At 57.1% G+C, this 24,234-nt stretch overlaps 3 protein-coding genes across 45 annotated transcripts in view; all 3 read left to right on the top strand.

The window, feature by feature from the left end:
• ARNT (aryl hydrocarbon receptor nuclear translocator) overlaps positions 1–10,595 on the top strand; it is a 35,552-nt gene extending 24,957 nt beyond the window's left edge. For 4 of the 42 annotated variants that reach the window (XM_085524620.1, XM_085524626.1, XM_085524622.1 and 1 more), the window contains 11 exons: positions 149–283; positions 715–789; positions 1,548–1,699; positions 3,390–3,500; positions 3,705–3,780; positions 4,471–4,594; positions 4,865–4,964; positions 5,502–5,655; positions 6,800–6,959; positions 7,280–7,428; positions 10,177–10,595. In XM_085524620.1, coding sequence (XP_085380746.1) covers positions 149–283; positions 715–789; positions 1,548–1,699; positions 3,390–3,500; positions 3,705–3,780; positions 4,471–4,594; positions 4,865–4,964; positions 5,502–5,655; positions 6,800–6,959; positions 7,280–7,428; positions 10,177–10,266 — 1,326 coding nt within the window. In that variant the 3' untranslated portion in view covers positions 10,267–10,595. Of the gene's footprint in view, positions 1–148; positions 284–714; positions 790–1,547; positions 2,579–2,695; positions 3,501–3,704; positions 3,781–4,470; positions 4,595–4,864; positions 4,965–5,501; positions 5,656–6,799; positions 6,960–7,279; positions 7,429–10,176 lie in introns of those variants that run through there. The other 38 variants (XM_085524621.1, XM_085524627.1, XM_085524623.1 and 35 more) reach the window with 15 other exon arrangements.
• An 863-nt stretch (positions 10,596–11,458) lies between these two features.
• Positions 11,459–17,476, top strand: CTSK (cathepsin K). The gene is made up of 8 exons (XM_085524652.1): positions 11,459–11,505; positions 12,400–12,526; positions 12,615–12,737; positions 13,632–13,787; positions 14,536–14,754; positions 15,253–15,418; positions 15,651–15,756; positions 17,193–17,476. Exons 1-8 carry the CDS (start codon positions 11,495–11,497, stop codon positions 17,290–17,292), a joined length of 1,008 nt encoding a protein of 335 aa, XP_085380778.1. The 5' UTR covers positions 11,459–11,494; the 3' UTR covers positions 17,293–17,476.
• Positions 17,477–17,801: 325 nt separating this feature from the next.
• Positions 17,802–23,965, top strand: CTSS (cathepsin S). 2 transcript variants are annotated; one of them, XM_085524666.1, is made up of 9 exons: positions 17,802–17,949; positions 19,404–19,548; positions 19,629–19,751; positions 21,120–21,263; positions 21,397–21,621; positions 22,361–22,526; positions 22,805–22,907; positions 23,461–23,541; positions 23,576–23,965. In XM_085524666.1, exons 2-9 carry the CDS (start codon positions 19,423–19,425, stop codon positions 23,592–23,594), a joined length of 987 nt encoding a protein of 328 aa, XP_085380792.1. In that variant the 5' UTR covers positions 17,802–17,949; positions 19,404–19,422; the 3' UTR covers positions 23,595–23,965. The 2 variants fall into 2 exon arrangements, with proteins under 2 accessions (XP_085380792.1, XP_085380791.1); XM_085524665.1 differs by having other exon boundaries at positions 23,461–23,627.
• The last annotated feature ends 269 nt before the right edge of the window (positions 23,966–24,234 follow it).

Consider the following 24,234-nt stretch of genomic DNA (forward strand, 5'->3'; position numbering starts at 1 on the left):
TAGCATCTTCCAATGCTTCCACATTCCTTGTCCTTAATGTCTGCTGAGTTGAGCTGCGTTCCCTGGCGGCTGCAGATCCTCCTGCAGGGCTGGCTGGGACGGGGCAGCTCTCATGGGGTCAGCTCACAGTGCCGCCCTTTCCTTGCAGGTCACCAGCTCACCCAACTGCACAGACATGAGCAACGTTTGTCAGCCAACAGAGTTCATCTCCCGACACAACACTGAAGGCATTTTCACCTTCATAGACCACCGCTGTGTGGCTACTGTTGGCTACCAGCCGCAGGTGAGGGGACGGCAGGAGCTTCCTAAGCACGAGCTGCTGCTCACACTTGCTTTGTTCCTCCCCTATTTTGTGCATCACGGCCCTGCTTGGGAACAGACCTGGCCAAACAGTGCCCAGGGCTGAGCCAGGCGCGTGTTTCTCCTCCAGCTGTCACTTTTTATCCCCTTTCTTGATGTGCTTTGATCACAGATGGAGCTGGTGGCTCTGAGTTATGTCAGCTGTCAATTAAATTGCTTTGGCCTCCATGTGAATTGTGGAGATCAAACGTTGCCCAGCTGGTTGTTGTGCTTAAACACAGCACAGTCCTGCCTTTGGTTCTGGGTGATGGGGGTGGGAGGGGGAGGAGCGGGGCTGCTCTGAAATGGAGCTGAGGGAGCCTGGGTTCCTAATGCAAACTGCCTTCATCTCTATCCCGACTCCTTCCACATCAGGAACTTCTGGGGAAGGACATTGTGGATTTCTGCCACCCCGAGGACCAGCAGCTTTTGAGGGACAGCTTCCAGCAGGTAAAGCCCTTCAAGCAGCCTCTATGTGTTCTGTTCGATTTAGGCTCTTGGTGCTTGCAAAGCAATGAAACATAACTGGAAATGAAGCCAAAAGAATAAACCTCTTAGGTATGGCAAGCAGTTACAGATACAGTCACCAAACAAAAGGAAACAGAAGCATCTGATGTCTGATGGTTGAATTCATCCTCTGGTTGCTGGTGCAGTCTGCTTTTAGGGCCATGCTTACACAGAGCCTGCTCCAACACGCTTCTGTGGCTGAAACACTGGTTCATCCCCAGGGCCCAGCCCAGTGTGCAGAGCTCGGAATGGATGAGATTTGTGTGCCCTGTTGTGGTTACTCTTATTTCTGAGGGCGCTGGACTTTGTGGCAGGGCAGGTAAGACTGCCCCGCGCTTTCCATGACTCCAGACAAGAGCTGCTCCATGTCCATTCTTCCCAATAGCCGGGAGCAGAAGCAGCGCTGCGTGCTTCTTTTGCTGCAGGTTTTCTCATACATCTCACCAGTGCAAAGAGATAAAAGCAAAAGCCACAGTGGTGATGGCAGGTTTTTCCCCCCCACCTCCCATATCATTCGTGTCTCGGGGCAGCGTGAGGGGATTGAGCAGTGCTGCTCGGTGTCAGGAGCTGAGGGATGGTCCCATAGGGATTAAGGCAGAGGGGCCATCGCAGCTTGCAGTGTTGGGGGGTGGCTGAGAAGCAGAGTTGCTCTTCAAGCCCTTCTTTTGTCAGGTCCTACTGATGGCATTACGTTTTTTTAGGTGGTGAAGTTAAAAGGCCAGGTTCTGTCAGTCATGTTCCGATTCCGATCCAAAAACCGGGAATGGCTCTGGATGAGAACCAGCTCCTTTACCTTCCAGAACCCCTACTCGGATGAAATTGAGTACATCATCTGTACCAACACCAACGTCAAGTATGTACATGGAAATGACTTGCCACCCACCAGCGGTAGCACATGAACCCGATGGGATCTCACCCCAGAATAAACAGCAGCACAGAAACCAAAGCAGCAGCTTTGGCCTCTCCCTCACCAACCTTCCCATCAGTGTTGGTGGAGGCCCTGGAGGAGCTGGGAAGTCCCTGAGTGCTTTATCCTGATAAAGAGCTGCAGGTGCAGGAACAGCCCTTTGGCTGTCAGTGCCAGGGCTCAGCTTCACCCCAGTTACTGGAGCCAGAGTCTGTGTGTGTGTTTGCATTCAGAGCTCTGATATTAGTGGAGTGAATGCAGCTCCTGCTGTCCCATCCAGGAGGGCGACTGCTTTTCCCATGAGCAGAACATGTGATGGTAGGAAGGAGATGCTTGTTTTTCTCCTGTCGTTTGTGCTTGGATTCACATGGAGCTGCTCAGGGCACACTGCCCTCACTGCTGCTCTCTTCTTTCCCCTCCTGTTGGTCTCGGTGTGTTGGCAGCACGCAGTGCTCCATCAAAGTGCTGCCTGTCCCCTGCAAGGCCCTTAGAGAGGAGCAGCAATGGAAAGCAAGGGGAACAACACCTCCCTGCTGTTTGTAGCTCCAGGCCTGGCTGTGTCTCAGCTGGGACCCCGTGAGTCAGGTGGGATTGCTTTGTGCAAGGAAAGAAAGGCAGGATTTGGGTTTTCTTTGAGGTGAGGAGAGAACCAGGAGCGCAGGTAGAACTTCTTCCTTCCCTGCAGTGACACAGTGCTGTGATGGGAAGGCATTGAGCTGAGCAGAGTCAGTGCAGTCCCTTTGGCTTTATAGAGCTGTGCTGTGATGGGAAGGCATTGAGCTGAGCAGTGTCAGTCCAGTCCCTTTGGCTTTATAGAGCTGTGCTGTGATGGGAAGGCATTGAGCTGAGCATTGAGTCCAGTCCCTTTGGCTTTAAAGAGCTGTGCTGTGATGTGAGCATTGAGCTGAGCAGTGTCAGTCCAGTCCCTTTGGCTTTATAGAGCTGGGTGCAGGGCTGCATGCCGTGCAGGCCTTCATTTCTGTCCTGGCACTAGAGAGATCTCGCTCATTCCACACATCTCCATTCTCACATCCATACTCACACCTCGAATGCTGTGCAGGCTCAGAGCAGGGTGCAGCAGCCTGTGTTTGTGCTGCAGTTTATCTGTGTGCATCTCTGGGTTCTTGGTGTGATGTTGTTCCTCCTCCAGGATCAGGCACTGCTTCAAAGCAGCACCTTGCACAAGAGCAGCTGAGATAACGCTGCCCCTCTGCTCCTTCCTTCTGGGAGGAAAATGGCTTCTGACACTTAACAAGAGCATAAAGGGCTCCACCAGCGTGTGGGTCACAAAGGCTGGAAGTGCTGTGGTCCCTGCAGTGGTGTAGATTTCAGTGGGAGCCTTTGGGGTGTTTGTGGGCCCCTCCGCCCTTTGCTTGCTCTGTAGCGGTGGCACATAGTGCTGTGGGCTGCTCCCTGCTCTGGGTTGCAGAGCCCTCAGCATTGTGTTCCATGGGCAGCCCCGCTCTCAGGGCGATGGAAGCTGGGATGAAGGATCCTTCACTCAGAGAGCATTTGCAAAACCAGCTCCATTCCTGCCCGATACAGCCCCGTCCTGCAGGCAGCACCCAGCTGCTTTGCTCTCCTTTGGTATTTTTTAAAATCTCTTTTATTTTCCCCTTTCTTCTTTGCTTTAAAGGAACTCGAGCCAGGAATCTCGGCCTGCCCTATCAAACCCAATGCAGAGGCCCCAGCTGGGGCAGAGTGTCAGCCTTCCCCTGGAGATGGGCACAGCTCAGCTGCCCTCAAGGTCAGGAGGTGCTCGGCTCCTTTTACTGTGCCTCTCTCGCTGGTTCTGCCCTGCTGTCCAATAGCTTTTCCTCCCCAGCCGTTCCTCTCTGCAGCACTGAGCTCCTCTGGGCTCATCAGTCACTGGTGTAACCGCAGAGGATCCGTTCCCTCAATGGTTTTAGAGCAGCCGCTCTTCTCCTGTTACAAACGCTTTCTATTTTAGGCAGCAGCAGCAGCAGCCACAACAGACAGAGCTGGAAGTGGTGCCAGGAAGAGAGAGTCTGTCTGGGTACGACCAGGTAAATGCAGGGGGGGCTTTGGTTGCCCCCCTGACATTGATCAGATCATCCCCTTCTCCTGGAGGTGACTGTCTGAGTTTGGGGTTGGATGTGGGTAGGAAGGTGAAGGTATCCCTTCCTGTCTCCCTATCTATCTCCTGTCTCCCTATCTATCTCCTGTCTCCCTATCTATCTCCTATCTATCTCCTGTCTCCCATCTTTTCCCTATCTCCCATCTCCCCATCATCTCCCCATCTATCTCCTATCTCCCCATCTATCTTCTATCTCCCTTTCTATCTCCTATCTCCCTTTATCTCCTATCTCCCTATCATCTCCCCATCTCCCTATCTCCTATCTATCTCCCTATCTTCTCCCTATCTCCCTATCTCCTATCTTCCTATCTATCTCCTATCTTCTCCCTATCTCCCTATCATCTCCTATCTCCCTATCACATCTCCCTATCTTCCTATCTCCCCATCATCTCCCCATCTCCCTATCATCTCCTATCTCCCATCATCTCCCTATCTCTCTATCATTTCCCCATCTCCTATCATCTCCTATCTCCCTATCACATCTCCCTATCTTCCTATCTCCCTATCTATCTCCTCCCTGCCCCATGGGTTCCTCTGTCCTGATGGGCTCATCCTGTCCTGCAGTGCTGCCCTGCTGTGCGCTGCTGTGCTCAGTGCTTACACTCCTCCCTGCTCCCAGGTTCCTGTGCAGCCCGTGTCTGCTGCTGGCCCTGAGCACAGCAAACCACTGGAGAAGGCAGAGAGCCTGTTTAACCAGGAGAGGGACCCGAGGTTTGGGGAGATCTACAGCAGCATCAATGCAGGTAGGGAGCGCTGGGACACGCGGTTCTGAAGGTGGAAGGGCTGTTAGTGCTCCTCTGTGCCCACAGAGCAGCGCTGTGTCCCCAGGCTGAGCGGCTGCTTTAACCCCAGAGGACCTTGATTCAAAGCTTATTAGAAAACAGAGAGGAAATCCCATTAATTGGGCTCTTCCAGCACCGTCTGGAGTCCCGTGTGTGCACAAGGAGCAGTTGTGCCCAATGCTTTGCCTCAGCTCTGTTCCTTGTGGGCTCACTCTGAACCTCTTTCTTTAGACCAGAACAAAGCCATTCCTGCCAGCTCCGTGCCTGCCAACCCCGCGCTCTTTGCACAGGGAAACACCTTCACACCATCACGACCCTCTGAGAACTTCAGGTGAGGTTTCCTGGGCTGCATTATTTATTCAGTGACCTCCTGTTCCTTTATCCCGCTGTTGTTCCCATTCCGTTTGTGCCACCCTCAGAAATGCATTGGGAGCCCACGCAGGCGTTGGGGTTTGGGCTGGGGGTAAAGAGGAGGGGGAGAGAAGTGCTGCTGTGTGCCCTGCTGGGGCAGCTTTGGGTCCATGGAGCCCATGGGACCATCAGCTGCTGTTCAGGTCCTCCCCATCACCTTCAGCCCTATTTCCCCCTGCCGTCCCTCTGCTGATCTATGTTGGTCTGTGGGGCGGCTGCAGCTCTGGATGTACATAGTGTGTAACCCCAGAACCGAGCTGGGTGAGCAGAGCGTGTCCATAAACCCAGCAGCTGCTGGTTGTGTCTGCAGGGCAGCACGGTGGGCATGGGCTCCTTGGGGGGAGCTGCTCCAGCTGTTAGTGCTGCCTTCCCCCCCAGCATCTTGCATTGGGTGTCTGTGCTCTGCCGGTCCCATCTGTGATGCAGGGTTCCATCTGAAGGCCTTTTCCTCCTCCAGGAGCAGCAGCATGGTGCCTCCGGTCAACATCATCCAGCAGCAGCCGGCGGCAGCAGCAGGTCGGATCCTGGCTCAGATCTCACGACACACCAGCCCTGCTCAGGTCAGCGGGAGCAGTTGGGCTGCCGGGACCCGACCGGCGTTCACAGCCCAGGTAGCAAAGCCCGAACCTCAGCTCAGTGCTGAGCTCTGCTGGGTGCTTCTGCTGCTGCATTGGGGTCAGAACGGCTCGCAGAGCTGCAGTGCTGGTGGCTGCAGTGCTGGTGGCTGCAGTGCTGCATTGGCCGTGCTGCATTGGCCGTGCTGCATTGCTGTGCTGCATTGCTGTGCAATGCATTTGCTGTGCTGCATTGGCCTTGCTGCATTGGCCGTGCTGCATTGCTGTGCTGCATTGGCCGTGCTGCATTAGCTGTGCTGCATTGGCCGTGCTGCATTGCTGTGCTGCATTGGCTGTGCTGCATTGCTGTGCTGCATTGGCCGTGCTGCATTGGCCGTGCTGCATTGCTGTGCTGCATTGGCCGTGCTGCATTGGCCGTGCTGCATTGGCCGTGCTGCATTGGCCATGCTGCATTTGCTGTGCTGCATTTGCTGTGCTGCATTGTCCGTGCTGCATTGTCCGTGCTGCATTGCTGTGCTGCATTGGCCTTGCTGCATTGCTGTGCTTCATTGGCCTTGCTGCATTGCTGTGCTGCATTGGCCGTGCTGCATTGCTGTGCTGCATTGGCCTTGCTGCATTAGCTGTGCTGCATTAGCTGTGCTGCATTGGCCGTGCTGCATTGGCCGTGCTGCATTGGCCGTGCTGCATTGGCTGTGCTGCATTGGCCTTGCTTCATTGGCTGTGCTGCACTGGCCGTGCTGCATTGGCCGTGCTGCATTAGCTGTGCTGCATTGCTGTGCTGCCCCACACCCACCCCCCTTTTTGCCCTGTGCTTCTCTGCAGTTTGAGGCTTTTTTGGCTCCTTTCTGGTGTTTCCATTGAGGAAATACAGGAGGATGAAGGGATTCTAGGCTGCATTATCTGCTCTGATGGAAGCACTGTCTCCCTCCTGTATCACTGCTGGCTGCTGTTTGGGTTTGCAGGCAGGGATGAGCAGCTCAGAGCTGGGGAGGGCAGCTTTGCTTTGCACGCAGACATGGGCCGGGCAGCGCCTCCCCCTGGCTCAGCTCATGCTCACATTGATCACATTGATCACACTGATCACACTGATCACACTGATCACATTGATCACATTGATCACATTGATCACATTGATTACATTGATCACATCTCTCCTTCCTCCCCATTTCTTGTCTTACAGCAGGTGGCCTCCCAAGCAGTGAAGACTCGGCCGCCTTCGTTCAGCATGGGGACGTTCCAGGGCACCCCGTCCTCCTTCAGCCCCATGGCAGCTCCGGGCTCCGCAGCCCCCCCCAGCAGCTCTGCCTACACAAACATCTCTGGCCGCAGCTCAGGATTCAGTGAGTGCAGTGTGGGGGGGTTGGGGGGAGTTGGGGGGCAGCCCCTGATAGAACACAGCCTGAGTGCAGCCTGTTTGCTGGGGATGTGGATGCTGAGCACAGCTGCCTCCCTTTAGCAGCACAAACTGCCGGCTGAGTGTGGGGATGAGGATGAACCTCCATCCATTTTGGGGCTAATTGAGAGGGAATGGGGCCCTCTGGAATCCCACGTACACAGGGATCCATCTCAGATCCATCTCAGTTGGAATCTGAGCTGATTGCAAAGAAGCAGCCCCAGATTGCAGCAGGGAACGTTCACTGATTCCATCCTTGTTGAACAGCCGCGGATGCAGCGCAGCCCCCCGCCCCGTTCCAGCCCCGCGCAGCAGCTGAAGGAGTGGGGATGTGGCCGCAGTGGCAAGGCCAGCATCACAGCACCGCAGCCGGGGAGCAGCACGTGCAGCAGCCCAGCCAACCCGAGCCCTTCTCAGTAAGCCTTCTATATCCCTATCCCATAGGGGCACCCCATAGGGTCCCCATCTTTCTATATCCCCATCCCATAGGGTCCCCCCTTAGGGTCCCCATCTTTCTATATCCCCGTCCCATAGGGGCACCCCACAGGGTCCCATATCCCCATCCCATAGAGTCCCCCCATAGGGTCCCCATCTTTCTATACCCCCATCCCATAGGGGCACCCCATAGGGTCCCCACCTTTCTATATCCCCATCCCATAGTGTCCCCCCATAGGGTCCCCATCTTTCTATACCCCCATCCCATAGGGTCACCCCATAGGGTCCCCACCTTTCTATATCCCCATCCCATAGGGTCACCCCATAGGGTCCCCATCTTTCTATATCCCCATCCCATAAGGTCACCCCATAGGGTCCCCATCTTTCTATATCCCCATCCCATAAGGTCACCCCATAGGGTCCCCATCTTTCTATATCCCCATCCCATAAGGTCACCCCATAGGGTCCCCATCTTTCTATATCCCCATCCCATAGGGTCATCCCATAGGATCCCCATCTTTCTATATCCCCATCCCATAGGGTCCCCCCGTAGGGTCCCCATCTTTCTATATCCCCATCCCACAGGGGCACCCCATAGGGTCCCCATCTTTCTATATCCCCATCCCATAAGGTCACCCCATAGGGTCCCCATCTTTCTATACCCCCATCCCATAGGGTCACCCCATAGGGTCCCCATCTTTCTATACCCCCATCCCATAGGGTCACCCCATAGGGTCCCCACCTTTCTATATCCCCATCCCATAGGGGCACCCCATAGGGTCCCCATCTTTCTATATCCCCATCCCATAAGGTCACCCCATAGGGTCCCTATCTTTCTATATCCCCATCCCATAAGGTCACCCCATAGGGTCCCTATCTTTCTATATCCCCATCCCATAAGGTCACCCCATAGGGTCCCCATCTTTCTATATCCCCATCCCATAGGGTCACCCATAGGGTCCCCATCTTTCTATATCCCCATCCCATAGGGTCACCCCATAGGATCCCCATCTTTCTATATCCCCATCCCACAGGGTCACCCCATAGGGTCCCCATCTTTCTATATCCCCATCCCATAGGGTCACCCCATAGGGTCCCCATCTTTCTATATCCCCATCCCATAGGGGCACCCCATAGGGTCCCCATCTTTCTATACCCCCATCCCATAGGGTCACCCATAGGGTCCCCATCTTTCTATATCCCCATCCCATAGTGTCCCCCCATAGTGTCCCCATCTTTCTATACCCCCATCCCATAGGGTCACCCCATAGGGTCCCCATCTTTCTATATCCCCATCCCATAGGGTCACCCATAGGGTCCCCATCTTTCTATATCCCCATCCCATAGGGTCACCCCATAGGGTCCCCATCTTTCTATATCCCCATCCCATAGTGTCACCCCATAGGGTCCCCATCTTTCTATATCCCCATCCCATAGGGTCACCCCATAGTGTCCCCATCTTTCTATATCCCCATCCCATAAGGTCACCCCATAGGGTCCCCATCTTTCTATATCCCCATCCCATAAGGTCACCCCATAGGGTCCCCATCTTTCTATATCCCCATCCCATAGGGTCCCCCCATAGGGTCCCCATCTTTCTATATCCCCATCCCATAGGGTCACCCCATAGGGTCCCCATCTTTCTATATCCCCATCCCATAGGGGCACCCCACAGGGTCCCATATCCCCATCCCATAAGGTCACCCCATAGGGTCCCCATCTTTCTATATCCCCATTTAACCCAAGCCCTTCTCAGTAAGACGATGCTTTGTTCCCCTTTGTTCCCCTCCATAGGGGCTTATATTCCCAGATGGGATGAGTTGGTTCTTCCTCACGCTGTGGGTGCTCAGTTGCTCCCTATGGCTTCCAGGCAGGGCTTGTGGGGGGGGGTCACTTATGGGGCTGTAGGCAGGGGGCAGAGCTGCCCTGCGTGGTCAGCTTTAAGTCCTGCTCTGTCCCATCATCAGTGTGAAATCCCTCCGGTTCTGCTGCCAGGTTCATCCTTCCAGCTCTCATTTAAAGAAAGCAAGCAGGAAAAATCCCCGTTAATAAACATAAAACCCAACCCTAAAGGTGCACAGCTGAGCTATGGGGGGGCACAGAGTCACAATGCAACCCAGGTTGATAAAGGTCTCTGTGTTCATCAAGTCCAACCATCCCCATCCCCACTGCCCCACATCCCTCAGTACAGCATAGAAGTGTGGGGATGGGGTCCTGAGCACAGAGGGCTGAGCCATCAGGGTGGGGGATTTGGGGTCCTGAGCATAGAGAGCTGAACCTTGGGGTTGTGGAATGGGGAGATTTGGGATCCTGAGCACAGAGGGCTGAGCCTTGGGGGTGTGGGATGGGAGATAGGGGGGGTCCTGAACTCAGCCCGCTGAGCCCTGTGGATGTGGGATGGGAGATTTGGGGGTCCCAGAGCACAGAGGGCTGATCTGTGGAGTGGGGGGATTTGGGGTCCTGAGCATAGAGGGCTGAGCTCTGTGGATGTAGGATGGAAGATCTGGGGGTCCTGAGCACAGAGGGCTGAACCTTGGGGGTATGGAATAGGAAGTTTTTGGGGGCTGAGCTCAGAGGGCTGAGCTGTGGGGTGGGGGGATTTGGGGTCCTGAGCATGGAGGGCTGAACCTTGGGGGTGGGGGGTGGGAGCTTTGGGGTCCTGGCCCCACAGAACAGCCAAGTCCTGCCGTGCTGCTCTAACCCCCCCTCTCTCTCCTCCTGCCCCCCAGGACATGCTGACCATGCTGGGAGACCAAGGCCCCAACTACAACAACGAGGAGTTCCCCGAGCTGAACATCTTCCCTTCTTTCTCAGAGTAAAACTCGTTGCTCTGGGGCTGAGCAGCTCCTGCCTGTAACTAAACCCCCCCAGCTGAAGGATGAACACAGAAGGGAGGGGGGCGGCCCCTCGGTGCTGTGCTGGACTCTGAACTCTCCTTTCCCCCCCTGGAGGCTCAGCACTGTTTGGGGGGGGGGGGACCCTCAGCACCACGACGCTGTGCCCCCCATTGCTGCAGGGTCTGGGACTGAAGGGCTGCTGCCCACCCCCCCCTTCCTCTCTTTGTGTCCCCCCCCGACTCACGAGGTGGCTTTTCCTGTTTGTATTTCCATCTTCTGACTCTTTTCTATAAAAACACAAAGGAGCTTTTTCTGCTGGGTGCTGTTTGGGGGGGTTGGAGGACCCCGAAGATGGGGGTTATGGGGGGGGGGGATCCTCAGAGCTGACAGCAGGGGAGGAAGGCTTTGAGGCTCCCATTGCTGTAATGGGGGGGACCCCAATGAGCTCCTCCTCATATTGGGGAGCACAGAACTGAAGTCCCTGTGAAGCCCTTGAAGTCCCTTGTTGCTCTCAGCCCTTCCTGTCTCTGTGCCCCCCACCCTGGGCTCAGTGGGACCCCCTGTGTGCCCCCCCCCCCACTTTGTCACCCTGTGGTCACGCATGGCGCAGTCACAGCCCCGTGCTGAGCTGACTCAGCTGCTTCTCAGCCCTGATGCAGGAACGGTTCAGACAGGGGCTGGGGGGGGGTGGGGGTCCATCTGTCTGCCTGCCCCCCCCCCCCCCCCCCCCACTGGGTCTCTTCATCCCATATCTGTGAGGAAAGGGGTTGGGTGGGGGGCGACCGCAGTGTGTGACCCCCACAGGGCAGTGGGTAAAGGCGGGGGGGGCACAGGGCTGTGTGAAGGAAGCCCCCCCCCCCCCAAAGCTGCTGCCTGGACCCCCATCTCACCCCCCCACAAGACACCCCCATCCCTCCATGGGGCAGCGCTGCCCCCACGCCGTGTTGGTGCCCCATTGGGGTTCCCCGCCATGGGGTGACTCAGCCCTGACCCCACAGCAGCATCATGTGAAACCATTATGTGTGTATGGTGTGTGGGGGGGTTGGCTGTTCCCCCCCCCCCCAGTCTCCTCCTCCCCCCATTGCTGTGAATCCCACTGCCAACATTTTCCAGCCGCCTCCATCACTTCCTCAATCCAGCGCCATAAAAGAGCCGAGGAAGCGACGGCGGCTCCGACCCGTCCGAGCTGCTGCTCCATCACAACACAGAGATGCTGCTGCGGTGAGGGGGGGGCTGCTATGGCCCCCAACCCCCCTTATACCCCCATATCCCCCTATATCCCCCTATATCCCCTCTATCCCCCTGGGAAGGGCATGGGGGGGGCTGTGGGCAATAGAGCAGCATCCGGAGCTGGTTGGGGTTGAGAAGGGGAAACTGAGGCACAGAGCGGGGCTGGGGGCTGCGGAGTGTCTGCCCTGTGCTGGGGGCTGTGGGTATATGGGGGGGGTTGAAGTGGGAGGGACTCATGGTGTCCCCCCCCCCCTCCAGCCACGGGATCCTGCTGTGGGTTAAGGCAGAGCTCTAATAGGAACCAGCTGTTCCTGATCATGGGATGTTTGTGTGCAGCCAGTTGGGCCCGGCCCACAGCTGGGGTGTGTGTGTGTGTATGGGGGGGGATCGGGGTCCTGGTCCCCAAATCTGACTGTGTGTGAGGGGGGGGGATCCTGGAACCTGTAGTGGGGGGTGCTGAGGGTCCCTTAGAGCTGATATTGGCTCTGTGTCCATGTGGGGTTTGCTCCCTGGAACTGTGGGGTGCAGAGTGCTGCCCCCTGCCCCCCATCCTCGTCTGCTGCCCCCATCCCCATCCCGCTGCCCCCATCCCCATCCCGCTGCCCCCGTCCCCATCCTGCTGCCCCCATCCCCATCCCGCTGCCCCCATCCCCATCCTGCTGCCCCCATCCCCATCCTGCTGCCCCCCATCCCACTGCCCCCCATCCCCATCCTGCTGCCCCCCATCCCCATCCCGCTGCCCCCATCCCCATCCTGCTGCCCCCATCCCCATCCTGCTGCCCCCATCCCCATCCCGCTGCCCCCCATCCCCATCCTGCTGCCCTCCATCCCTCTGTCCCCCATCTCCATCCCGCTGCCCCCCATCCTCACCCCACTGCCCCCCAGGCTGTGTTTTCCGGCCCTTCTGGCCCTGCTGCTCCCCGTGGCCGTAGCTCGGCTGCGCCCCGATCCGGAGCTGGACACACAATGGGACCTTTGGAAGAGGACGTACAACAAGCAGTACAACGGCAAGGTGTGGGGCTGGGGGGTGGGGTGCCCCTATGGGTGGGTGTCTGTCTGTCTGTCTGTCTGTCCGAACACCATCCGATTCTATGGGGCAGGAGGATGAAACATCGCGGAGGTTGATATGGGAGAAGAACCTGAAGTACATCAATGGCCACAACGCGGAGCACGCCATGGGGAGGCATTCCTACCAGCTGGCCATGAACCAGCTGGGGGACATGGTCAGTGGGGGGCAGCTATGGGGCAGGGGGGTAACAATAGGGGCAGCTATGGGGGCTGGGGGGGTAACAATAGGGGCAGCTATGGGGGCTGGGGATGGGGTAACAATAGGGGCAGCTATGGGGGCAGGGGGGTAACAATAGGGGCAGCTATGGGGGCAGGGGGGGTAACAATAGGGGTAGCTATGGGGGCAGGGGGGGTAACAATAGGGGTAGCTATGGGGGCAGGGGGGTAACAATAGGAGCAGCTATGGGGGCAGGGGGTGGGGTAACAATAGGGGCAGCTATGGGGACAGGGGGGTAACAATAGGGGCAGCTATGGGGGCAGGGGGGGTAACAATAGGGGCAGCTATGGGGACAGGGGGGTAACAATAGGGGCAGCAATGGGGGCAGGGGGTGGGGTAACAATAGGGGCAGCAATGGGGGCAGGGGGTGGGGTAACAATAGGGGCAGCTATGGGGGCAGTGGGTGGGGTAACAATAGGGGCGGGGGGGGGTAACAGTGGGGGCAGCAGTGGTGGTTGTGGGGGCAGTGATGGGGGTAGTGGTGGGGGTAGCAATGGGGATGGGAAAACAGCAGGGCAGCAGTGGGGGTTGTGGGGCAGTGATGGGGATGGGGTTGGGATGTGGGGCAACAGTGGGAAAAGCACTGGGGCCAATTGGGACAGCAATGGGGATGGTGGTGGGGCCATGGTGGGGGCAGCAATGGGGTCTGTGATGGGGGCAGCAGTGGGGGCAGGGGGCAGCAATGGGGATGGGGTTGGGATAGAAATAGGGGCAGCCATGGGGACAGTGATAGGGATGGCAGTGGTAGCAGTGGGGGCAGCAATGGGGACAGTGATAGGGATGGCTGCTGAGCCCCAGTTCTGCCCCCCCCACACACACACTGTGCCCCCAGACCAGTGAGGAGGTGCTGAGGACGATGACGGGGCTGAGGGTCCCGCGGAGCCGCCCCCGCCCCAATGGAACCTTGTACATCCCCGACTGGACCGACAGGGCCCCCCCAGCTGTGGACTGGAGGAAGAAGGGCTACGTGACCCCCGTTAAGAACCAGGTGGGAGCTGGGCCATCATGGGGGGGGCTGTGTGCTGTGGTGTCCCCCCATATCACACCCCATATCCCACCCCACGGTGTCCCCCCATATCACACCCCATTGTGTCCCCCCATATCACACCCCATATCATACCCCATGTCACACCCTATGGCGTCCCCCCCATATCCCACCCCACGGTGTCCCCCCATATCACACCCCATTGTGTCCCCCCATATCACACCCCATATCATACCCCATGTCACACCCTATGGCGTCCCCCCCATATCCCACCCCACGGTGTCCCCCCATATCACACCCCATTGTGTCCCCCCATATCACACCCCATATCATACCCCATGTCACACCCTATGGCGTCCCCCCCATATCCCACCCCACGGTGTCCCCCCATATCACACCCCATGGCATTCCTCTATATCACACCCCATATCACACCCCATATCTCACCCTATGTTGTCCCCCCATATCACACCCCATATCACACCCTATGTTATCCCCCATATTGCACCCCACGGTGCCCCCCTATATCACACCCCATATCCCACCCCATGGCATCCCTCCATATCACACCCCATATCCCACCCCATGCTGTCCCTCTATATCACACCCCATGGTGTCCCCCCATATCACACCCCATTGTGTCCCCCCATATCCCACCCCATGGCATCCCTTTATATCACACCCCATATCACACCCCATTGTGTCCCTTTATATCACACCCCATTGTGCCCCCCCATATCTCACCCCATAGGGTCAGTGTGGCTCGTGCTGGGCGTTCAGCTCGGTGGGGGCTCTGGAGGGGCAGCTGAAGCGTCGCACTGGGAAGCTGCTGTCGCTCAGCCCCCAGAACCTGGTGGACTGTGTGTCCAACAACAACGGCTGCGGGGGGGGCTACATGACCAACGCCTTCGAGTACGTCCACCTGAACCACGGCATCGACTCCGAGGACGCGTATCCCTACATTGGGCAGGTCCGGGGGGCAGGGGTTTGGGTGACCCCATAGTGTCCCCATCTTTCTATATCCCTATCCCATAGGGTCACCCCATAGGGTCCCCATCTTTCTATATCCCTATCCCATAGGGTCACCCCATAGGGTCCCCATCTTTCTATATCCCCATCCCATAGGGTCACCCCATAGTGTCCCCATCTTTCTATATCCCCATCCCATAGGGTCACCCTATAGTGTCCCCATCTTTCTATATCCCTATCCCATAGGGTCACCCCATAAGGTCCCCATCTTTCTATATCACCATCCCATAGGGGCACCCCATAGGGTCCCCATCTTTCCATATCCCCATCCCATAGGGGCACCCCATAGGGTCCCCATCTTTCCATATCCCCATCCCATAGTGTCACCCCATAGGGTCCCCATCTTTCTATATCCCCATCCCATATGGTCACTCCATAGGGTCCCCATCTTTCTATACCCCCATCCCAGTGGTTCATTCACCCTGTGGGTCCCGTGTAGGATGAGAGCTGCATGTACAGCCCCACTGGGAAGGCAGCGAAGTGCCGCGGTTACCGGGAGATCCCCGAGGGCAACGAGAAGGCCTTGAAGCGCGCGGTGGCGCGAGTCGGGCCAGTCTCGGTGGGCATCGATGCCAGCCTGCCCTCCTTCCAGTTCTACAGCAGAGGTGAGGGGGGGGACCACAATAATGGGGGGCAATGGGGGAAACTGAGGCATAAATGGAGTGAGGGGGGAAACTGTCTGTTGGGGGGAAACTGAGGCACAGAGAGGATGGGGAATGGGGGTCCCCTCTGTCTGGGGTCAGTGGGGGAAACCGAGGCACGGCTGGGGTGAGGTATGAGGGGATGCCTCTGTGTAGGGGAAACTGAGGCACGGAGCTCTGTGCTCACCCCCCATAGGTGTGTATTACGACCCCAGCTGCAACCCAGAGAACATCAACCACGCGGTGCTGGTGGTGGGGTACGGGGCACAGAAAGGCACCAAGCACTGGATCGTCAAGAACAGGTGGGGCAGGACAGGACCCCCACCCCACATATACACCTCCCACCCCATATATACACCTCCCACCCACCCACCCCATATATACATCTCCCACCCCATATATACACCTCCCACCCCATATATACACCTCCCACCCACCCACCCCATATATACACCTGGGGTATATATATATATATATATATATACTCCATATATACACCTCCCACCCCACATATACACCTCCCACCCCATATATACACCTCCCACCCCATATATACATCTCCTACCCCATACACCTCCCATCCACCCCATACAGCCCCCTCCCACCCACCCCACATATACACCTCCCACCCCATATACCCCCCTCCCACCCCCCCCATACACTTCCTCCCACCCCATATATACACATCCCACCCACCCGCCCCTTACACTCCCCATCCACCCCCCCCATACACTTCCTCCCACCCCATATATACACCTCCCACCCACCCCATACAGCCCCCACCCCACTCCATACACCCCCCTCCCACCCCATACACCTCCCTTCCACCCCATACAGCCCCCACCCCACCTCCCATCGACCCATACACCTTCCACCCACCCCATACAGCCCCCTCCCACCCCATATATACACCTCCCTCCCACCCCATACACCCCCCTCCCACCCCATATATACATCTCCCTCCCACCCCATATACCTCCCACCCACCCTATACAGCTCCCTCCCACCCACCCTATATATACACCTCCCACTCACCCCATATATACACCTACCCACCTCATCATATATAGATCTCCCACCCCATACACCTCCCACCCCATACATCTCCCATACACCCCATACACCTCCCTCCCACCCCATACACCCCCAATACAGCCTCCTCCCACCCCATACAGCCCCCTCCCACCCACCCAACCCATATATACACCACCCACCGCATAAACCCCCGTCCCACCCCATACACCATACAGCCCCCTCCCATCCACCCCCACCCACCCCCACCCACCCCATATATACACCTCCCATCCACCCCATACACTCCCCTCCCACCCCATATACCTCCCACCCACCCCATATATACACCACCCACCCCATATACCCCCCTCCCACCCCATACAGCCCCCACCCACCCCATATACCCTCCACCCACCCCATATACCTCCCACCCACCCCATATATACACCACCCACCCCATACAGCCCCCTCCCACCCCATACTGCCCCCTCCCACCCCATACAGCCCCCACCCACCCCATATATACACCACCCACCCCATATACCCCCCTCCCACCCCATACAGCCCCCACCCACCCCATATACCCCCCTCCCACCCCATACAGCCCCCACCCACCCCATATACCCCCCACCCACCCCATATACCCCCCTCCCACCCCATACAGCCCCCATCCCATCCCTGGGGTGGCTGTATCAGCAGCTGATTCTCGTCCCCCCTTGCTCAGCTGGGGCACGGAGTGGGGCAATAAGGGCTACGTGCTGCTGGCCCGGAACATGGACAACGCCTGCGGCATCGCCAACCTCGCCAGCTTCCCCAAGATGTGAGAGGGGCCAACGGGAGCAGTGGGGTGATGGGGGGCTGGAGACCCCCCCCCACACACACATAATCCCAGCTCCGTGTCCTTTGGGGGATATGGGACCCTACACACATCAACTCATCTCCGTGTCCTTTAAGGGATATGGGGGGGGATGGGATTTTGTTTGTCGAATAAACGTGGTTGGGGAGAAAGGTCTGAATGTGGAGCAGCTCTTTGTTGTGGGGCAGGAGATGAATGGGGGGTGGGGGGGTTCTGGGGGGGGGGCTCCAACAGCCCCCAGCTGCTGCGGGTTGTGGGTCGTTTCCCCCCATGATTTCCCCTCCTGTTCTCTTTATCGACACAAAACATGTTCTTTGTGGGCGACCTCGCTCCGTTGGGGCAAAAAAAAGCGATTTTGGTCAAGTTGGATCAAGTTGGAGATGGGGGGGGTGGGAAAAAGGGGGTTGGATCCGCTCGGCCAATGGCAGCGGGTGGGTCGGGACGAGCGAAGTGAAAACGAAATCGGAGCGTTTCCTCATTTGTGGGTCGGGGAGATTCGCTGTGAGCGGTGTGAGCTGTGGGGCTGTGGGGGCTGTGGGGGCTGTGGGGGCTGTGGGGCGGTGGGACCCCCCGGCTGTGCCCCATAGGCTGGTCGTGCCCCACATCCACCCCACACCAATAGCAGGTATTGACGGGGGGCGTGGGGCGCGTTCGGGGTGCGGAGCTCTATTAGCAGAGTTGGATGGGGAAGTGAAAGCGGAGCTTGGGGGGCGGCCCCACATGTTGTGTGGGTCTGATGGGGGGTGGGGGGGCAGCAAAGCTCCTGCTGGGGGTGGGTGGGGATGGGGGCTGTGGGGGCTTTGTGTGATGTTCTTTGGTGCTGGGAAACAACAGGTTGGTGTGAGCGGCCCGTGGGGCGCTATGGGGAGCGCTATGGGGAGGGGGTGGGGGCTGTGTCTGTGGGGCTGATCGATGATGTGTCCATGGGGCGCTATGGGGAGGGGGCGGGGGTCGCTATGGGGGTGGATGTGTCTGTGGGGCTGATCGATGTGTCTGGTGTGAAGCCGAGCTCAGTGTGTCCGGATGGACCCTGTGCAGTTCAGGTGCGTCCCCACAGCCAGGTGTGTCCGTATGTCTGGACGTGTCTGTGTGTCCTGATGTGTCCAGCTGTGTCTCCATGTGTCCCTCTGTCCAGATGTGTCTGTGTGTCCAGCTGTGTCTGTGTGTCCAGCTGTGTCTGTGTGTCTTTACACCCTTCTATGTCCCGCTGTGCCCCCCCCTCTATGACACCCCCAACCCCCCAAACCCTGCGGCTCTTTGGGTCCGTCCGGTGGCTGCGGTGCTGGTCGGCATCACCCTGCGGGGACACCACGACCTGCCCCTCCCTCACCAGACCAGCTCTGGCGCTCGGTGCTCACGAGCTCACACTGCTCACACTCAGTGCTCACACTCAGTGCTCACACTCACACACTGCTCACACTCAGCTCATACACTCGGTGCTCACACTTAGTGCTCACACTGCTCACACTCAGGGCTCACACTCAGCGCTTACACTGCTCACACATTGCTCACACTCAGCTCTCACACTGCTCACACTCATTGCTCACACTCAGTGCTCACATCAGTACTCACACTCAGGGCTCACACTCAGCACACCCAGCACTTCAGTGCTGGATTGCTCACACTCAGGGCTCACACTCACTGCTCACATCAGCACACTCATTGCTCACCCTCATTGCTCACACTCAGGGCTCACCCTCATTGCTCACACTCAGGGCTCACACTCACTGCTCACATCAGCACACTCATTGCTCACCCTCATTGCTCACACTCAGGGCTCACCCTCATTGCTCACACTCAGGGCTCACCCTCATTGCTCACACTGCTCACACTCATTGTCCACACATTGCTCACACTGCTCACACTCACTGCTCACACTGCTCACACTCACTGCTCACCCTCATTACTCACACTCATTGCTCACCCTCATTGCTCACTCTGCTCACCCTCATTGCTCACACTCAGGGCTCACCCTCATTGCTCACAGTGCTTACACTGCTCACACTCACTGCTCACCCTCATTGCTCACAGCGCTTACACTGCTCACACTCACTGCTCACCCTCATTGCTCACACTCAGCCCCACTCCGCTGTGCATCATGGAGCTGCTGTGCTGCGTCACCGTCCTGCTGTCCCTCCTGGCCGTGATGGGACACCCCGACCCCACGCTGGATTGGCACTGGCAGCTGTGGAAGAAGACCCACGGGAAGCAGTACCGCCATCAGGTATGGGGCGGGGGGCAGGGGGGGGGGGGGGGCACAGCGGCTGCCCCAGAGGATGAACTGTGGGTCTGGGTTTGTTTTAGGCTGAGGAAGGGCAGCGCCGTGTAACATGGGAGAAGAACCTGCGGCTGGTGATGCTGCACAACCTGGAGCACTCCATGGGGCTGCACTCCTACCAGCTGGGCATGAACCACATGGGGGACATGGTGAGGGCACTGGGATGGGAAGGGAGAGCCACAGTGCTATGGGCTGCACATGGAGGGGGTGGGGGTCTGGGATGGATGGGGAAGGGAAAGCCATACTGCTATGGGCTGCACATGGAGGGGGGTCACCATTTGTGGGGGGTCCATGAAGTGGAGATACGGCACTGGGGGATGTGGATGGTGGGGGTGGGTCGGGCTTTGGGGATCTTGGGGGTCTTCTCCAGCCTTAATGGTTCCGTGAGTGGGAATAGGGGGATGGGTTGGGGTTGGATGGTCATATTAGAGCTCTCCTCTAACCTTTATGGTTCTGTGAGTGGGAACAGGGGATGGGTTGGGGTTGGATGGTCATCTTGGTGGTCTTGTCCAACCTTTGTGGTTCTATGAGCAGGCAATAGGGGGATGGGTTGAGGTTGGACGGTCATCTTGGAGCTCTTCTCTAACCTTTGTGGATCTATGAGTGGGAATAGAGGGATGGATTGAGGTTGGATGGTCATCTTGGTGGTCTTGTCCAACCTCAGTGGTTCTATGAGTGGGATTAGGGGATGGGTTGGGGTTGGATGGTCATCTTGGAGCTCTTCTCTAACCTTTGTGGATCTATAAGTGGGAATAGGGGATGGGATGGGTTGGGTTGGATGGTCATCTTGGTGGTCTTGTCCAACCTTTGAGGTTCTGTAAGTGGGAATAGGGGGATGGGTTGGGGTTGGATGGTCATATTAGAGCTCTTCTACAACCTTTATGGTTCTATAAGTGGGAGTAGGGGATGGGTTGGGGTTGGATCGTCATATTAGAGCTCTTCTCTAACCTTTATGGTTCTATGAGTGGGAAATAGGGGATGGGTTGGGGTTGGATCGTCATCTTGGTCCTCTCCAACCATAACAACTCCACAACCCTACGTTGGTGGTGGCGGCGTGTTGTTGGTTGGACCTGATGATCCTGGAGGTCTTTTCCAACATTAATGGCTGTGATTCACCCCATTTTCTCCTTGTGGCCTCCCATGGGCTCGCAATGCCACACTGCCCGCATGAGGCAACAGGGTGTGAGGAAATCTCTTAATGCAGGGTTTGTGGTGTGTGGGCCCGGTCCCGGCCATGACGTGTGTGCAAATTGTCCCAGTCCATTCCCTGGGGCTGTGGGTGGCTCCATGAGACACGGAGCTGTTGGAGCTGCTGGAGCCGAGCTTCATGTGTTCTATTTCTTGCCCATTCCAGTGAACGCTTGAAACTTAAACACACATATATCCATAGAAAGAAAAACCCACAGATCTCCCTAAAAACCTTAAACTTCCACATCTAAAGGGAAACCCACCCCCCGTGTGCTCTGTTTGCGCCCCATCAGAGGGAGGGATGTCACAGGTGATGCTTCTCCCCCCAGAGCAGTGAGGATGTGGCCGCGCTCCTGACAGGGCTCCGTGTTCCCTATGGGCACCGCCAGACCTCCAGGTACCGCCAGCGCGGAGCAGCCCCCGATGCCATGGACTGGAGGGAGAAGGGCTGCGTCACCGAGGTGAAGAACCAGGTGGGACAGATGCTCTCCCCATCCCATCCCATCCCATCCCATCCCATCCCATCCCATCCCATCCCATCCCATCCCATCCCATCCCATCCCATGGTCCCAAAGGCCAATGAGCACCAATGGGAGTTTCTTGTAGGGTCCCTGTGGGGCGTGCTGGGCGTTCAGCGCCGTGGGAGCCCTGGAGGGGCAGATGAAGCTGAAAATGGGGAAGTTGGTGTCGCTGAGTGCTCAGAACCTGGTGGATTGCTCTGTGATGTACGGCAACAAGGGCTGCAGCGGGGGCTTCATGACCAACGCCTTCCAGTACATCATAGAGAACAACGGGATCGACTCGGAGGAATCCTACCCCTATACAGCTCAGGTAGGCAGCGCTCCTGCACAGCAACAAAGCGTGGAAGGGGAAGGAGAAGCAACGTGTCAATCCCTCCAGTGAATGACATTGTGTGGCCTTGTGATAAGTCACACGTAGTGATGCCATCCCTGTGCTGCGTCACATTGCTGAGCCATGAGCAAATTAATGTCCCAATGTCTGGGAGAGTCTGGATGTCAAAACCTGGGATGACCTGGAATGACTCAGTGGCTTCAAAACACGGCGTGAGGAAGGAGGTCAAAGGGATGGCTGCCCTGTGTAAGAAGTGGCCCCTTCCAACACAACCATTCCAGAACTCCACGGCTCGGTGGTCTCTGAGGTCCCTTCCAGCCCAACCATGTTGTGATTCCAGAGCTCCATGATCTTCAAGATCCCATCCAACCCAAACATTCTGACTTTAAGGTCTCTTTGAACCCAACCATCAGCAGTTCCGTGGTTCTTTGTGGTCCCTTCCAACCCAACTATGTTGTGATCCCATGGTTCTTAGTCCCTGAGGTCCTTTCCAACCCAACCATTCCACGACCCCACTGTTCTCTGACCTTTATGGCCCCTTCTGCCCCAACTCTGGTTCTGTGCTTCTGTGATTCATCCATCTACTCCGTAATTCCATGTACAGAGAAATGACGGTGAAAGAAAAGCAAATAACGGGGTGGTGAAGGTAAAAGGCTTAAGGCACCTGAAGGTCTCCAGTTCTCCTGGTGGGTTTCACCCCTTCCTCTTGTTCCCACAGAACGGGACGTGCCAATATAACGTTTCCACGCGCGCTGCCACGTGCTCCAAGTATGTGGAGCTGCCATATGCGGATGAAGCTGCCCTGAAAGATGCTGTTGCCAACATCGGACCCATCTCTGTGGCCATCGACGCAGCTCAGCCCACCTTCTTCTTGTACCGTTCAGGTCCGTCCCTTCCCCCTTCACATGGGGCCGTGCAGATCCGTGGCCACGCTTTGTCTTCTGTATCTCTACGTGTAAAGCTGATGGAACTGAAATCTGGGCTGAAATGGGCAAATTGGGGCTTAGGGCTCAGATGGAGGCATTGCTCAGCATTGGTCCCACTGAGCGTGGGGGTAGTTGGGGCTGATCCTGTGCTCTGTGGGGTAGGGGGGGCTGATCCTGTGCTCTGTGGGGGTGTGGGGGGCTGACACTGTGCTCCCTCTGAGCTCTGCTCTTTGCAGGGGTGTACGACGACCCATTGTGCACACAGGAGGTGAACCACGGCGTGCTGGTGGTTGGTTATGGCACCCTCAATGAGAAGGACTTCTGGCTGGTGAAAAACAGGTGAAGGAGGGTTGGCGGTGGGATCCTCCCCCTCATCTGCTGCTCTGATAACAGCTGGTTGTTCGTAGATCCAGAGCATTGCTCGAGTTGGAAACGAGCTTAAATATCATTGAGGCCAACCACGACACAAACGTGCTCTGTTCATACAGAGCAGAGGGAGGGCAGCCAGGATGTAGAGCACAGCGGGGCTGTCGTGTTTCAAAGTCAGTTCAGTCCTCGTGCTGTTCCCTATGGTTCATTCTCAGCCATGTCAGAGCACCCCGATGTCCTCCTAATAGTGAGAAGGGACTAAAATGCCTTTAGGACACTTCACGTGGTCCCAATTCCCCTAAATGAATGTGGAGTTCATTTAGAGGTTGATGAAAGCACTGCAGAATGGTTTCATCGCTGCCTGTTAAAGGCTGCGGCGCAGACATCACCAACATGGGGTGCGGGTCACACTGATGCTTTGCAGAGGAAGGAATCTCTTGTGTTGGTTTCCTCTCCCATCCTTCTGATCTCTGTTGGTTTCCTCTCCCACTCTTGTAACCTCTGTTTGTTTCCTCTCCTAAAGTTGGGGCGAACGCTTCGGTGACGGGGGTTACATCCGCATGGCGAGGAACCACTCCAACCACTGTGGGATCGCCAGCTACGCCTCGTACCCACAGATATAGGATCACCAGCTACACCTCGTACCCACAGATATAGGATCACCAGCTACACCTCGTACCCACAGATATAGGATCACCCCTCCCTGCTTTGGGGGGGCTCCGTCTTCGGTCTGAGCACCAACGCTCTGCTTCTATCATTCACTGACTGCAAGAATCAGTTCCTGTCTCCATGTCTGCAGTGGGGGGATGTCAGATGGTGCTTTAAGGCTCCCACCGGCTGCTTCTTGGAGAAGGAAAAGGCCATTTGTCCTTTTTTCCCTCATCACACACACAGTAAAAGTGCAATGCCAAGAGCTGTTAGAGCGGAGATCTGCCCTCTTCTCAGCGCTGCCCGCTGTGGATGCAGCTGTGATTTTCCCTCTGCGTGATGATTTTTGTTTGAAAACACAATAAAAGATCAGTTTCACCTATCCCCACCTCCCCTGCGTGGGCTCTGGAGGCCAGAAGGCAGCTCAGCTCTGCACCCTCCTGCTCTGCTGGTTCCTTTTGCTGCTGGGCTTTCCCTGCTTGCTGGCTTTGCTTGTCTGTGTTTGGTAACTTCCCAGCATCCTGGAGGGCTCTCCAAGCTCCTCCGTGTGCTCCAAGGTGACTTCAAGGCTTCTCAGCCCCCCCCAGTGCACTGTCAGGTACCTCAGAGCACACCCAGACCCTGCAGGTGTCCCCTAGGCTCCATCAGA

Source organism: Coturnix japonica, chromosome 27 (genome assembly GCF_054131305.1).
Source record: "Coturnix japonica strain WE chromosome 27, WE-NBRP24, whole genome shotgun sequence".
Classification (NCBI taxonomy): domain Eukaryota; kingdom Metazoa; phylum Chordata; class Aves; order Galliformes; family Phasianidae; genus Coturnix; species Coturnix japonica.

Coding starts and splice junctions, on each gene's coding strand:
- CTSS (XM_085524666.1), top strand. CDS start 19,423: ATGGAGCTGCTGTGCTGCGTCACCGTCCTGCTGTCCCTCCTGGCCGTG. Junction 19,752..21,119: donor TGAACCACATGGGGGACATG/GTGAGGGCACTG, acceptor TTCTCCCCCCAG/AGCAGTGAGGATGTGGCCGC. Junction 22,908..23,460: donor TTCTGGCTGGTGAAAAACAG/GTGAAGGAGGGT, acceptor CCTCTCCTAAAG/TTGGGGCGAACGCTTCGGTG.
- CTSK (XM_085524652.1), top strand. Junction 12,527..12,614: donor ACAAGCAGTACAACGGCAAG/GTGTGGGGCTGG, acceptor TCTATGGGGCAG/GAGGATGAAACATCGCGGAG. Junction 15,757..17,192: donor CACTGGATCGTCAAGAACAG/GTGGGGCAGGAC, acceptor CCCCTTGCTCAG/CTGGGGCACGGAGTGGGGCA.